This window comes from Alternaria dauci, chromosome 9, assembly GCF_042100115.1.
Source record: "Alternaria dauci strain A2016 chromosome 9, whole genome shotgun sequence".
Classification (NCBI taxonomy): Eukaryota; Fungi; Ascomycota; class Dothideomycetes; order Pleosporales; family Pleosporaceae; genus Alternaria; species Alternaria dauci.
The window spans coordinates 822531-837791 of record NC_091280.1 but is presented as its reverse complement, the minus strand read 5'-3'; the positions used below and the strand labels follow the sequence as shown (position 1 = coordinate 837791).

Genomic DNA, 15261 nt, shown 5'->3' with positions numbered 1-15261 from the left:
GATCTATTACACGTCCAGCCACCGATCATGGCTGCCTCAATGCGCACAATCGCGCGCCTTCCCCGCCAGCTCTCGCGGCGCACATTCAGCGTCTCAGCCCGACACGCTCAAGCACCCTTTGGCTCGGGCCCAGCACCGCCTCGCCTTCCCAAGGAAGAGCAAGAACTCTTTGAAAAGCTGCAAAAGCAAAGTACCGGCGCCTTTAGCACGCCCAAAGACATTGAAACCCCAACCTCGAAACCAAACATTCGCATGCAAATCAACCAGTCCCCGAACTCGTCGTCTCCAACACCGGCCTCCCCCGCCTCCCCATCAAGACCACAGATCAACCAGTCGCCGGACTCAGCTCCCGAAGTGCGGTTCGAGAATGGCAAGGAAATTAAGAGAGGAGAGGAGTTTCATCCTAATATGAGGAGAGGTGCGCCACCGGAGTTCGAGGGTGATGTTAACCCCAAGACGGGAGAGGTGGGCGGACCGAAGAACGAACCGCTCAGGTGGGGAAGCACGGGAAAGACGGGAGACTGGAGTTACAATGGGAGGGTTACTGATTTCTAAGAGAAGAGTCGCCAAGTAATGGAAGACGTGGATTTGAGGGTTGGACGGGAAGACAGGAAGCGAAGACGAGTACATGATGCAAGATACATTGGAGAGGATTTTGAACATGTATATACTGGGAAAGTGCTGGAGAAAAAGAGCCAGCTAGGATGCAGGTTGTGGGATGCCTACTCGTGTAGAAAGACGAAGCGATCTCCACACCCCGTCACAGAGACTTGACGCCTTGCCCGCATTCGCTTGCTTCGCAATTGCCGTCCACTTCCTTTGAACTCAAGATTATGCCCTGTTGAACTGTAGTAGATGATTTGCTCGACCATGGGTCAAGGTTCGCGTGAGCGTTTGGAAGCAACGATCATCATGTTGAGGAAATGGGAAAGATTGTGCTGAGCATGTCATGCATGCTGGCGCCATCTACGCGCGAACGGGATGTCACTAGTTCTATGTCTAAACTCAGAAAGTTGGAGTGTGGATTGCGGCTCCCCAATCCGGGACCACAGCAGCACGCTTCAACCTCGGTAGTCTGCGAAGGCAGAAGACGTGCACGATGCTCTTTTACGAGCTTTGGGGAATGCTCAAAGACGTGTTGTAAAGTATAAGAGTGGTGGAAGTTCTAGAACCATGGCTTAGTGGCTTGCAGACCTGGCGTTCGGATAGCTTGGAAATCCCGCGGCGATGGTGCTTCTCCGAATCACCGAATCTAACGGCACGACGGTGTGCGTCAACGCGGGGATCACCTGTTCTACGCAGCAGACTATCAGGTTCGCAGAGCACTGCAGACTGTGCTGTTTGGTTGACCGCGTTGATGCGACAACGTTGAGAAGTGACGCATGTGGACCCTGGAAAAGACAAGCCTCTAGGTGAAGGAGATTCCCATGCTGCCTACGCGCCTAGGGCTGACAACAGGCCTGGCCAAGCACGTCTCCACGAGGATTTTAAACGCCATTCGGGCCTCGCGATAGAGCCGAGGATTCCAAAGTTCGCACTAATCGTGAACGCAATCATCGCTCAATGATGAGACCACGCGAAGGGTAAAAATACGTGCAACACAATTTGGAGTGTTTCCACAAAAACCTTCTGAGGGCGGATAGGTCCTGTGCAAGGCGTCGTGGTTTCATGCCTGTGCCCAGGTTTCAGCCGTCCTGGTCGCGCGCTGCCACGGTTGATCTTGCCCTCTCGCAGCAAGGGCGGCAAGGATGCCGCTCTCCATCCTTGAGGTGATCAGGCTTCGCGTCATGGTTGATCAAAAGACCATGTGGGACCTGCAGCCATAACCATGCTGGCTGCTGGGCATCTGCCATCCGCTCTCACGTCGTAGATCTGATCTCATTGCTGTCGTCAATCACCATCTGCCGTGCCATTCAGCACCAATCAGGGCCGTCGTTCCGCTTTCCCCCTTGTTGCCGTGCTAAAACCCAGAATTGGGATCCGCGGACCCCAGGAGTTCAATGAGGCACAGCAAAGGAATGGATTCGGTGTAATTGTACCGTCAGCACACGCGCTACTGCTTGTCGGTCAATCACCCTGGTCGCTATTACCCACTTTCCAGAGGCCTGGGGTCATCTAGTCGCAGACTCGCTCACGCCCTCATGCACTCATGCACTCATGCACTCAAATGTTCTGGATCTTAAAAAACCCCTGCTTCGACGCTGCAGTGCGGCGGTGCAGACAGGGCCATTGCAGCGATAACTAGAAGCAACAGCAAATCACTCAGGCACTTTTATATCTGTCGGGCCCGCTCTTTTGTGACGTGGATCCTCGTTGTTGTACAGCCCGCGAGCTTACGTTTGCTAACGGTAGTAGCACGATGGTGCCAATGTCACCGACCCTTCTCCACGGTATGTACTCTTATGACACTGCGGCGCAAACAGACGTCACATGTGGAGGCTAACGCTTCGGAAATAGCATACTTCCAACCAAACGCCCTGTAATAACACCATGATGCAATTGCCGAGAGTCTCTTTTGTGCTTCTGTCCCATTCCCCTAGAACAAAGATCTACGCATAGCCTTGCCGCACTATAGCATAGCTTGTATCGGAAAGACCCTTCGGCGACAACCAGGGAAAACTATCACCGAATACGATACCCCATTATCCATACCTATTTCACGACTCGATTTCCTTCCTTCGCCTTTCGTTTACCCAATTGTCAACAATGCTTCACCTGCTGCTTTTTGCAGCACTCTTCTTTCAGCATGTCCTAGCGCTGCAAGAAACGATCGACCTGGGATACGCAAAGTACCGTGGAAAGGATATCGGCAATGGAGTCATACGCTGGGCTGGAATGCGATATGCGCGCAACCCATCCCGTCTAGAAGGATTGCGATTCACCGCACCTCAGGATCCTAAAGAGGAGCCCGATGTTGTCAACGCTACACAAGTATGTATGCAAACGCCTTCACGTTTATCGACAGCACGTTGACCGCACTCTAGTTTGGACCCCTATGTATCGGCACCAAGAAAGCACTCAAAGCTGAAGTTGGAGGAAGCAACTCAGAAGACTGCCTATTCATCAACGTTTTTGCGCCAGAAAGAGCCACAAGCAAAAGCAGGCTGCCCGTCTATGTCTTCATCCAGGGCGGTGGCTTCAACATCAACGGCAACGCAAACTACAACGGTGCGGACCTGATCGACGCTGGTGACGACGGCATGGTAGTGGTAAACTTCAACTATCGAGTCGGCCCTTATGGATTCCTAGCTGGCCGTGAGATTGTTGCCAACTCGAGTCTTAGCCTGAACAATGGGCTAAAAGATCAGAGAAAAGCACTCGAATGGGTGCAGAAACATATCCAACAGTTTGGAGGCGACCCAAAACATGTTACCATTGGAGGAGCAAGTGCTGGTGGAGGCTCCGTTGTTTTCCAACTGACCGCATATGGTGGACGAGATGACGGCCTCTTCCAAGCTGCTGCTGCCGAATCACCTGCCTTTCCGTCGCTAAGAGACGCAGCAGATAGCCAATGGCAATTCGACGAACTACTCAAACAGACGGGATGCGCCGATCTCAACTGTATGGCGAACCTTGACGCGGTCATTTTCCAGGATGCTGTCAGTACGTTGAAGAAGCCATTCCCAGGCGGCAGGAATCCACCGCTTTACTTCTGGAATCCGACCCTGGACTACGATTTCATCCAAGACTATACTTTTAACGAATTGAAGGCTGGTCATTTCGTCAACGTGCCCACCATCTTTGGCAGTGCCACACATGATGGCATCAACTTCGTTCAGAAGAGCGTCATGTCTCAGTCTCGGTCTCAGGATTTCCTCACCGACCAGTATCCCGCTTTGAACTGGGATACCATTCGTCAAGCTTGGGATGGTAACATTGCGACTACTGCTGACGCCCGTTGGAGATCACTAACCGCTGATGTCTATGGGTACATCCGCTATACCTGTCCCGCTCTCAACACCACCGAGACCTACGCGCTCAATAACACGAACCCAACCTGGCAATACCGGTGGAACGTCGGAAGCGCGTCGCATGTTGGAGAGCTGCTGCCAATCTGGAACAATGCTACTTCGGCCGCTGGCGTTTTCGTGCAGGCCTACTGGGCGTCCTTCATCCGAAGCTTTGACCCCAACACACACGCTGCAGAATATTTGGTCTCCAAGGGCTCAGAGCTCCAAAGCCCGGACTGGCACTCTTTTGAAGCCAATAATAGACAGAGATTGAGCTTCAACGACGATAACAATGTAACCATGGAGACAATTCCCGAACTAGAGTGGCAGAGGTGTGATACCATCGATAGCATGGGTCTACATCTGAAGCAGTAAGTTCAAAATTCCACGCGCAGTTTACCCGAGCGGCCCACTATGCGGCTGCAGATTGCGTCGCGTTGATGTTATTACCCTATCTGGGAGTTACGCCAAGTTCAGGAATGTGAACGCTGACAACGATCCTAGACCCACAGGCAACCCCACATCCTTCGGAAGTCGGCACGCACCGCTCACATCAACGCGCCTGGTTATTTCTACCATGATTTTGGCGTTTTTCCAATGGGTCGTTATGTGAGTGCAGCGAAAGATAACAGGACGACAACCAACCTTCAGGTTCGCTCGTAAAGTGCAGCGTGCGACTCAACGATGAGACTCAGCTGAAGCGTCCAACTTCCGGGGCCTGTCTCTGAGCCCGCTCGATACTCTGGCGACCAAAGCGCCGCCCAAGGGAATGGCAGAGCCAGAGATTATACATGTCGAGGAGCTCGATAGCTCAATGTAGTGCTATCTACGGAGAAGACAGGAGGTTCTCGAAAAGAGGCGACGGATACAAAGAAGAACAAGGTATGAAGAAAGAAGGCTTAACCCTCCCCGAGATGGGGACAAGAGGTGGGAAGGGGTATTGACTCAAGATGACATTCAAAAGTGAATCAATCACTACCGAACGTTCAACGGATCACCTATTATTCTTCCCTATTTACTCACGATGATACCCGCTATCCTACAGTGCATCTGTCGTTCAACTAACAAGTCTTTACAATGACTGTATTCTTGCGCGTATATTGTTTGTTTCAGCTGGAATATTCCGCCTTAGCAGCGAAAGCAACCCCAGCTCAAACTTTCACACCTGAACGGCTTTTGACGCTTTACCATAAGCGCTAGTCCAATACTACAACCGCCCTATTCTCCACCTCGTCACAAATTTTGACGCAGAAAAAGATAACACATTATGGGTGACCTACAGCCTGCGGCGTCTCCCCAGCAGAACCAAGATATGATCCGTAGTGAGGTTCATAGTAATCATCGGCCACACATTGCAGACGGTGAAGATGCGATTTCATCGTCCTATTCTGCGATGAAGCGGCAAGAGTCATGTGTTCACCCGGACTCAGAGCTCACAGATGATGACACATCGAACAATCTCCCTGCAAATATGCGGGAGCCTTTCGGTCAACCAGTTGCGGTGCCATCACAAGACACTTCATCGTCCTCTTTTACTGTCACCACGCGAGAGCCCTCCGGCCTACTCAATCCCCACTCTTTGACACCTTTTGAGGCTAACAAAGTAGCCGACCATACTGCAAATGCTGTATCGCAAACTCAGCACCAATCCTCCGAATCAGATGTAGACCGTTGCCCAAGTCCCCCTATGTCAGTCTTTCCGTGCGAGCAGCCCCGACAACAGTCGCGCTACTATGCCCAAACACTGTCGGCAGAAGACAAACTAGCGCTTGTGCGCGGCAAAGGGAATGACAACCCTCAACACTTGTTGGGCGAGAGCGCCAATGTTTGCCATGACGTGCCCATAGACTTTGTTCGGCGCGAGATACCAAAGGTAGAGATAACCAATGCGCCTGGGGTTGTCGAAAATGACAAGCATCATAGTCAGCGTACTCTGTCTAAACTGAAGGAGAAGGTGCGTAACGTCTTTGGCTTGTCTCGAGCTCGTACCGAAGTTGCTTCAATTGACACCGCAAAGGACGAAGAGTCTGCTTATTCAGACTCCCAGCGCGTTTCTTCTCAGTCGACTTATGATCTTCGCTCCTCTACCTTATCGCTTCCAGAACCACATCCACTGTCCAAGTCAAGATCCACACCGTCATTTCAGGAATTCGTGGATAGCGCGCCTCGCTATCACGGCTCACATGTAGGTGACTTCCATGTATGAACCGCATGTGGAAATCTAGCTAACTTCATATGTCAACTGTTAGGTTCGAGCAGCAAGCAGTGAAAACTACTTCTCGCAACCACCCAAACCTCGGATAAGTACATACAGCGCCCACTGCACTTCATTCCTGGTACCCATTTCAGGTCCACCATCATCCTCCGACACCTCTATCCGTGCTCGCAGTCCACTACATCAGGGATTAAAATTCCGAGCTAATCCAAAGACGACGTTTGACTCTTTCCTTGTGCCGCATAAGTCTGGGAAGGGTGAGGTATTGAAGGACTCAAAACATGCGCTGAAGGTCAAGACACCAAAAGCGAGCCCAAACCCGAGCCCAAAGTTAAATGCGAAGACTAGGAGATTGTCGAAGATGCCCTCAATACAGTTCCTACTGGGGCGAGGGAGTGGGTCGGAAGGTGGGTAGGTTTGGACTCCCACAGTAGACAATGCGTATGATCTTGCTCCTACGTCGTGGAATAACTTGGTGGATTTCGCGAGAACAGAATTTTGGTTTGCTTCGTAGGCAGGTCGATAATCAATGGTCATAATCAGACGCTGTTCACTTAGGATGGACTGTTCTATGCTATGTTGTGAAGGTTTCGTTGGAGAATAATCATGCGACGCCACCAGGACGGATTTCGAAGATGGATGAGGACGTGAGCCGGGAGACCACACTTCGTGAAATTGAGATAATTGGAAGAAGCTATACCAAAAGCTGAAACTACGGACTTGGGGCAACGAAAATGATACCTAGGTACAATGGCGTTTAGATTAAAGAGGCCTTTTTGAAATGACCTGAACTTCTCAACCATGTAGGAAGGTGAAGCTATATACTTTTAACATCAGACTTGTTCGAACCTTGGCGATACATGTCATGATGTTTTACTGCTTGAGTAGGAAACATTTTGACGTGTCGCGTCCAATATATCTATGACGTAATAGGATCTCATAACTCGTGCATGCCCAGGTGAGCTAGCGCATTCTTCGCGACGCGTCTTGCAGAAATCTACTCTCCGCCCCAAAGACCTCTACATACTCAGTCTGTATTTACGCCAATCGCGCCGTTGAACAAACCTTCGTCGATCGATCATAGTTTTTGAGTTGCGTTTGCGGAATGGTTTGGCATCCGTACCCAGCGTTTTACGTGCCTCAACGCAACCGAGAAGGCATACCATGACGGTTGGAGCAACCAATGCCGGAAACGATACGGAACTTACATTGGCATCGTCCATTCAGAGATTCTTCCCTTGTACATATCTACGCCTTCCACAGGCTCTTCGATCAGACACCGACCATTAGTAATACAAGCACACCTAACGAGGAGTCGTCTTGTTCTAGTATCCACAGAGCTACAAAGTGTTGAAGCGCTGCCGATCTGTGGTCCATAGGATGATCGAGTTTACTCATTTACGCCCTAGAACAACAATTGATGCGTTACGCCTTGGGGCTGCACAGCTTATGCCAAGACCCGCACTCATCCAATGACCAGCTCAGTCGCGTATCTGGACCCCAAGATTCCGCCTAGTCCATACCGTTGGAACTAATTGTAACGGAGAAAAAAAGGTTGGTTTTCGTGTTTGATCGCAACCCATTGGTCATTTTCGCTCAGGCGCCAGTTGATCAGATCCGATCCTACGTGGCTGCGTGCATCTGTAGTCTTGAGCGGCACAGAATCGTACTGAACCTTGGAATACATTCGAAACAAACCGTCATATAATCCTTGAATCTTCCTCCGCATACACAGTAGTTGTTGCTCTTAACTACGTTTCACGCTACTCAGGTATGTCTACAGGCCATGAGCCGAACGGACCATTCACGCGCCCGTCACTCGAAGACGAAAACCACGATGTCGGGGCCGACCACGAACTATCCGCCCACGAAGTCCTCACAGATGCCCTCAAGAGGTCGCAGCGAGCGTTCAGTGAAGCCAAACCTAACAGCATCTCTACCTTTTTTCGCATTCCATCGCGAACGACAGTGTGGCGGCGAGGCTGGAAAGTGCCACTCGGCATGATAGGCTTCTATCTTCTAGGTCAGCATCGAATAGCTTTTCTATCAGAACAATCCTAACAACATTTGCACAGCTCTATTGATCGCAGTAGCACATCATATCATGTTTACATACCTTAACGGACGAATAATCAACCTCGATGGCGAGGACCTGCCATTCAGCAGCACCAATATACCCCAGGCATATGCGACAACCTTCTCCCTGGCGCTCGTCACGGCTTTTCGTGCAGCTATGGTAGCTAGCATCGGGTTGTGCTATACACAATGCCTCTGGAGGAAGCTTCGGGAAGAGCTCCTGCAGATAGGGCTTATCGAGGAGCTCTTTCAGATCCGCAATAATGCTCTTCGTTTACTGAAATTCCCAGTCATTCGATACGCACCCCTTTTGCTGTCCATTGCAATGCTCTCATGGTTGCTTCCTGTGGCTATGATCTATCCGCCTGGAGCATTAGTTGTTAGCGTGGTTGTAAGTCGGTACAGCCACGACCATGTGTATGTCTTAGCTGACTTCAGCCATACTGGTATAGTATCGCGAAGTTGCTGAAAATTTCGACATCTCTGTCATGCCTTCTGGTGCCGCCTTTGATCCGTACGAAATGTTCAAACGCAATGCTCCTCTTAACACCGGATTCGCGGAACTCATCACAAGCCAGTCAACCAATGAGTACGGGGCCACCTTTAACTATTAGTACGTATAGTCCCACCCACCGGTGGCCAGTTCCTCGCTTACGAACGGATAGCGAGCCGCACTCGGATCTTTTGTCTGTCGCAAAAACAGTTCTAGCAAGCTCCAGAATGGCTGAGCTGGGAAGTCCGTCTGGTATTAACACTTCATACACGCTGCAATTTCAAGGGCCAGTACTACAATGTCAATATGGTATTGACTCAAACGCCACACTCTTGGAGCCCGAGGATCTTGCACCATGGGTCTACGGTACTTTCGATAAACAGGAATATACCAAAGTAGAGCTGAAATATCCGACATTCCGGCTGTCTCAATGGGAATCAGGACTATATCTGGTAGATTCGAGCCATATCCTTGACCCTATAAGTATTTCACCATGCCCACAAACCAGGAATGAGTCATACGAAAGCTCTATAGACGGCCACACATCTTTTGCGCGCTTCCAATATGCGAACGATAGCACCTTGCTAAGCTCTTATGCTTTCAAATTTTGCACGCCAGCTGTGGCGAACTACAACGTCAACGTCTCTTTCATCAACGGTATCCAGAGAATATCCTACTCGACCAGCGACGAACAGCTACTGCTGGCGGCGAAAGGAAACCTTGAGGAATTTGACTACGCGCCAATGAACTCAATCCAAGAATATGTCAACCTGCTTGCGTTAGTCGACTCGCTGACTACTAATCTCGATCTGGAAGGACAAATTATAAAGGATATTTGGTTTGACCTAGCAGATCTCGAGAGCCCCAAGTTGATCAACACAACAAAAGATGGCGTCCATTGGGAGAAGTTCTTGAGCTGTACGGCAAAAGTACGATACGAAGAGCCAATGACGGGTACGTAGTCTGCTTCGCCATGCGCTAGTAATAGAGTATCATCATCTGATTGGCACTAGGATCTGCCATATTGGCTCTCTCGGCATTCAACAAGATGCGTTCCAACAATAGTGACCTTAAGCAACTCAAGCCCGATAACTTCAGCATAACCGAAGATCTGCTCAATGAAGCCCTAGCGAATATCACAATCTCATCTCTCGCGATGAACAAACACTTCGAGTCAGTCAACGGCACTTCCATGCGCGTCTTCAATGTCTATCAATTCGAAAATAGACTCAGCTTCTACCTTCCTTACGGACTATGCCTTCTGTTCACTTTACCAGTACTCGTGCTTGGCATGTTAGCACTGCACCATAATGGCGTGACAGCTATTGATGGAGGCTTTGTGCAGCTCTTGATGACGACAACAGGCCAGACAAAGATCGAAGATGCGGTTGGGTTAGGATGTCTGGGTGGGGAGGAAAACATACCAGACGAAATGAAAAAGATGAGGGTGAGGTTCGGAGAGATGGTGGAAAGTGAACGCCTACTTGCGATTGCGACGCCTACGGACGTACCTCGAGAAGTGAATGGCAGCAGTGCAGAAAATATGACGGGAGAGCGATATGGAGATGCCAGTGATGAAGCGGAGAGAACGGACGTAGAAGTCGAGAACGTTAGACAGTATTCCGGGACAGGGCGTCATGGACTCGTGAAAAGAGCAGGTTTTGGGCTACTGGAGGAAACGATGCCTCTCGAGAGGGGTGTTTTGTATGGACGATCTCAAGATGTTTGAAATTCCAACTTTACCTTCACCTTTACCTCCATGTTTCACCGCTCATGCAAACGTTTTCTGCTGCGTTAGTACCGTATTGTCCAGTTTTAGGTATCACTGGCTGTAGCCTAAAGATAGCCACCTGTATACTCCTCCTTGACAAATGAACTGTTCTCTCAATCGTCACCTATGACTGCACGATGTCTAGGACAAAGCCAAAAGAACGCGGTCGTAATCCGTCTTTCAGACGTCTCTTCCCTCACAAGGACAGGAATCTCACCACACAAGCAAATACTGTGAGTTCACAACGCCACCTTGAACCCATGCGAAAGACGTTAACGTAGTAAAAGCCACGATCTCCGATACATACCACGTCTGTTGAACCACATCTCGGCACGCTGACCAAAGACCTAAGGAGGCATAAGCGGCAGGTTCTCAGTCTATCAAGCACTCTCGAGAAAGAGCATGCAGATCGCAGGAAACATTTCGATGACCTCAAAGCAGCGCATGCGAAGGATCTCGCCATCGTCAACGAGAACCACGTTCGGCAGCTTGTGGAAATCAATGTGAAACACAAGGAAGAGATTACACGCGTCAAGATGTGGTGTGCCATGAATCAGCCCAGGCCAAACGAACTGTCCCGGGTTCTCGAAAGGCAGCGAAGGTCAGCACTACAAGCTGAGTTGCGGAGGATGAAGGAAGATGCAGAATCGCGGGATCTATGGAATGAGGCCAGGATTCAGGAGCTGAAGCGTGAGAAGGACGAAGTTGAGCATCGATTGGCAAAGCTGCAGAGGCAATGGGATGACATGGTGGCTTGGTTTCCGAGCCATGGCAACGAAGAAGTCTGAAAGGCACGTAGGAAGGCGGTGGATGTCGTACAAGATAAGGATTAGACAGCCTGAGCTAGAGTTCCGTATTGAACCCGAAGCTTTGAATCTTATACATAGGCAGGAATGCAGGGATTTCAACCATTGCTCTTCGCTGACGCACGCTTTAAGCGCCGTTCTGGTCGTGTCTCCCCGGCAACGCACTCACCTTCACCTTGCCCCTTCCCCATGCTTGGCCCTTGCCGTCGCGTGGACGCGTCTGCTAGGCCCACACACATCACACTCTCACAACGCTGTATACCAACAACTCCTCACCACTAGCTCGGCATAGCGACTCTGTCACCATGAATCCGCCTCTACAGTATGAACCAGCAGTAAAGAGGGAAGAACACGAGGGCCAGCGTATGCGAGTAAAGCAGGAAGAACGTCTCGAGGAACACGCTCCTATTTTTACTCCAAAGATCGAGCCCGCTGTTCATGTAAGTGTACTCACTCCCCGAAGCAGGCCGCACAAGCGCGCACTACCACTTCTTGCAACTTGCGCTGATTGCGATAGCATAAGGGCATTATTTCCTCCCAGGAAGCAAAGAAGAAGAAGGAGAAGAAACAAGAAAAAAAGGCTCTCAACTCTACTCGCCGTAACCCCGCTGCCAAGTCCTTGAAGAAGAGACAGAGACGTGCGCTCCATTTTAAAGCGCTGAAGGATGACAATGCCCGACTCCGTCAAGAGCTATTGAGAGAGGAACCTCCGAGGAAGATCGACACGAATAAATCAACGGCCAGCACAACCACACGCTTGCAAATGGAAATACACCAGCTAGAGAAGCAGCTGAAAAATGCAAAAAGGGATGGTGAGAATGCCAGACGCGATCTGTGAGCATACAAGAAAAGCATGGCGCGGGAGAAAGAACGGTTTGAAGCCGTGTTGAACGAGAGATTTGAGGAGGTCAAGGCCGATAACGATATCAAGGTTAGCAATCTCGAGAACAGGCTTGCAGAAGAGAAGGCGAAGACCGGAGAGGCACATGGACTTTTACGCCAAAGCGGAAAGCTAGTGGCTCAAATGACAAGCTTGTTCAAAGGCCAAGGTCGATCGGTACACTGAGAGTTGGTCGAGGATGAAGATGACACTGTGGAATGTGCGTAGGATGCAGGGAAAAGGACGTGCTGAGATACAGATGAGAAGAATTGGAAAGACCTGCTTGATTACAGTAACGTCCATGGACATGACTAGGACGGAGAATGGAGAGGCCAGTGTGAGCGCGTGTAGACGTGAACATCAAGCACTACAATCAAGTACGCAGACGAGAGTTAGTAGCAACAAAATAACCTAGAAGAAAACCTGCAAGAGACAAATCGTCTTGTAGAATCTCACTTCCTATGCCTTCGGCTTCGCAGTGACGTCTTGTCTTCCTTCTTTGCATTCTTTTTTGAAGTGGAGAGTGAGAAAGGGAACAAGATCATTTCTCATATTGGTCAACATTGGGTATAAAATACAGACTCCATTCCTAGTTGCGCATCTCCACATAAGTGTCGTGTATCAATCCAGATTGCAGGCGTGGTTTACGCCAATTTGAACGCTGCGCTCGAACCCTCAAACTCTGTAATGGTTCCACCGACCGACTTGGCATCACCGTAGTACCGAATTTTGTACGTGCCTGCTTCTGGTCCTGTGAAACTGGTGTCCCATGTGATGGTAACGTCACTAGTTCCTGTGAGCCCGTTGACACGCTTCCATTGGTAGACCAGCTCCCAGTCTTCATCATTCTTCACCTGTGTCCAAGTCCCATCGCTGTTCTGCTTCTCGATTGCAGCAAAGGTGCCTTCTAGACGGAGGTTGTTACGCGGGTTGGCGCCGACAAATATAGCAGATACAGTGGCGCCACGGGCATAGGTGGGTAGGACGTCCTTGGTGACTTGTCCAAATGAACGACCGAAGCCTGCACCATCGTAGACAACGCCTGTGATGAGGGAGATGCTCTTGTCGCGATTGTCGGGAGGGGAAGGACCGGGTGGCGGAGAGCTTGTTGCATCGTCGGCGAGGTAGGGAAGGTACGTGAGGGTGGAGTTGATGTATGCGTTCAAAGTGTGCTGGCCGTACAGGGTGGATGCACCCTCATATCGCTGGACGCCGTACTCTTCCTCTGTTGCAATGTAATGAGTGTAGCTGTTGGCTGGTCCGCCTAGCACGACAATGGGCGAGGAAGCAATGTTCGATGAGACGATGGAGTTGTGTACTGCTTCGCGCCAGCGGCGACCAGACATGGTCGTGGCCTCACCTGGTGAGACGATGATGACGAGCTGGCCAACACGCAGAACTTGGATGTCGACGATATTGGGAGACCATGGGTAGGGTATATTGGCCTCTCCAACGTTGAGTAAGACGGGTTTCGGGTATTGGCACTCCTTCTGCTCCTGGCTCGGTGGTGCGATAGCGCTGCCGACTAGATTCCAGAAAGGGTTCGAGGGCGCGCCAGGGTCGTTCTGAACAAAGTCGAATGCGCCAGGCCCGTCAGATGTACCGGCGGCAAACGAGTTACCCATGGCTGCTGGGCAAGTGCGAACGACGGATCCATTGCTGAGGGTGAAGGTAAAATTGGAAAAGTCGACAAAGGTGTGGAAGGAGCGGACGCTGCCGGAGATGGGGGTAAACTCGTTGAAGTCGTAGATGCTCCTGGCACCCAGCGCCTGACGCCTGCCAATCTCGTAGCATGACTTGTGGCCTCCGTCGTCGAGACCAAAGTAGGGTCCACGGCCGTGGCAGTCCTGGCTCCTTCCTCCACAGGTGCTGTCGTTGAGTCGGCACTGCTGGCCCGAGCCGTCTTCGCAGTAGGCGCCGAGCACGTTTGGGGTAGTGTCACCGACGTTGGCCTGGGAGAAGCCGGCGACGAAGCCCTCGGCAGCATTTGCATCGTCGGCGTCGGCCTCGATGTCCTTTTCCAGCAAGTATGCAGCCACGCCCTTGTTGTCGCCAGCAATGAGCGTCTGGTTGCCGAGCAAACTCGTGCCATGAACAGGGAACCAGTTCAAGATTCCAATGCTCTTTCCGTCACTAGCTCGTGTGAACTTGATGAGTGTCATGGTCTTGTCCACGTCGTCGGTATAGCGGGCGCGTTCTGCCTGGGGGTTGGCCAGGTAGGCGAACAGACTGCGGTTGATGTTGGCATTGGCAATCTTTGCAGTCCCAGCACTGACGGTTCCCAGCGTCAGGCTCTCGTGTGCCCTCTGGATGGATAAGAGCGTTCCGTCCACGATGGCCTGGTAACTCTGCTTGTCGAAGCCCTGACTTGTGATCTGGGGGAGCAGGTAGTTCAACCAGGCGCCTGGCCCAGCATGGCTGTGTGTGCCGGTCACGGCTACATTGTTCTTTCCGTAGACGGAGTACTCGGGGCCCATGGCCACGAGGCCCTCTAGGATGCCGTTGCGGATGGCAGAGTCTCCGGACTGCGTGTCGAGGACGAGGTAGACGAAGCGCTGGCTAGTTTCGGTCGGGCTGCCGACGATGAAGGCGCGCGAGTAGAGGCGTTGGCGGAGTCCGGAGCCGACCTGGGACGAGTTGGCATAGCCCATCATGTTGAGCTCGACGACGGGACTGGCTGTTTGTCAGTGTCGCCGCGCATGGAGTCTGTTGGCACCACTCACCCCGTAATGTCCGCCTTGCCGACGCCGACGAGGTACGCCGACGGGTCATCGGCCATGCCGCCATCCTGCTTCGCGCTGTTGAAGCGGTCCTGCTGGGCTCCATTGTAGCTGTTGTCGAGCCGCGAGTGCCAGAAGTCGACGGCAGGGAAGCCCAAGTTGATGACGAGCTGTGCGATGATCAGCGAGGCCACAAGGGCAGCGCCCAGGGCCACGGCTATGTGTGAGCGCGCCATGCACGCGATGAGGACGAGGTTGTGTTTGGCGGATGAGTGCGGAAGAAGGCAGGAACCCTCTGCGGGGGGAGAGAGGGGGAGAGAGGCGGGCAACAACAGGTACTTGTATACGCT

At 51.4% G+C, this 15261-nt stretch overlaps 4 protein-coding genes across 4 annotated transcripts; 3 read left to right on the top strand and 1 right to left on the bottom strand.

Annotated features, from left to right (window-relative positions):
* Nucleotides 1–27: 27 nt before the first annotated feature.
* Nucleotides 28–555, top strand: ACET3X_008980 (uncharacterized protein; the record flags this gene model as incomplete). Its single annotated transcript, XM_069455123.1, has 1 exon — nt 28–555. One exon carries the CDS (start codon nt 28–30, stop codon nt 553–555), a length of 528 nt encoding a protein of 175 aa, XP_069303057.1.
* A 2151-nt stretch (nt 556–2706) lies between these two features.
* Nucleotides 2707–4563, top strand: ACET3X_008979 (uncharacterized protein; the record flags this gene model as incomplete). Its single annotated transcript, XM_069455122.1, has 3 exons — nt 2707–2931; nt 2985–4321; nt 4455–4563. 3 exons carry the CDS (start codon nt 2707–2709, stop codon nt 4561–4563), a joined length of 1671 nt encoding a protein of 556 aa, XP_069303056.1.
* Nucleotides 4564–8729: 4166 nt separating this feature from the next.
* ACET3X_008978 (uncharacterized protein) lies at nt 8730–11293 on the top strand (the record flags this gene model as incomplete). The annotated part of the gene is made up of 4 exons (XM_069455121.1): nt 8730–8854; nt 8907–9688; nt 9748–10126; nt 10858–11293. 4 exons carry the CDS (start codon nt 8730–8732, stop codon nt 11291–11293), a joined length of 1722 nt encoding a protein of 573 aa, XP_069303055.1.
* Nucleotides 11294–12835: 1542 nt separating this feature from the next.
* On the bottom strand, nt 12836–15147 carry ACET3X_008977 (uncharacterized protein; the record flags this gene model as incomplete). The annotated part of the gene is made up of 2 exons (XM_069455120.1): nt 12836–14864; nt 14915–15147. 2 exons carry the CDS (start codon nt 15145–15147, stop codon nt 12836–12838), a joined length of 2262 nt encoding a protein of 753 aa, XP_069303054.1.
* Nucleotides 15148–15261: the final 114 nt, after the last annotated feature.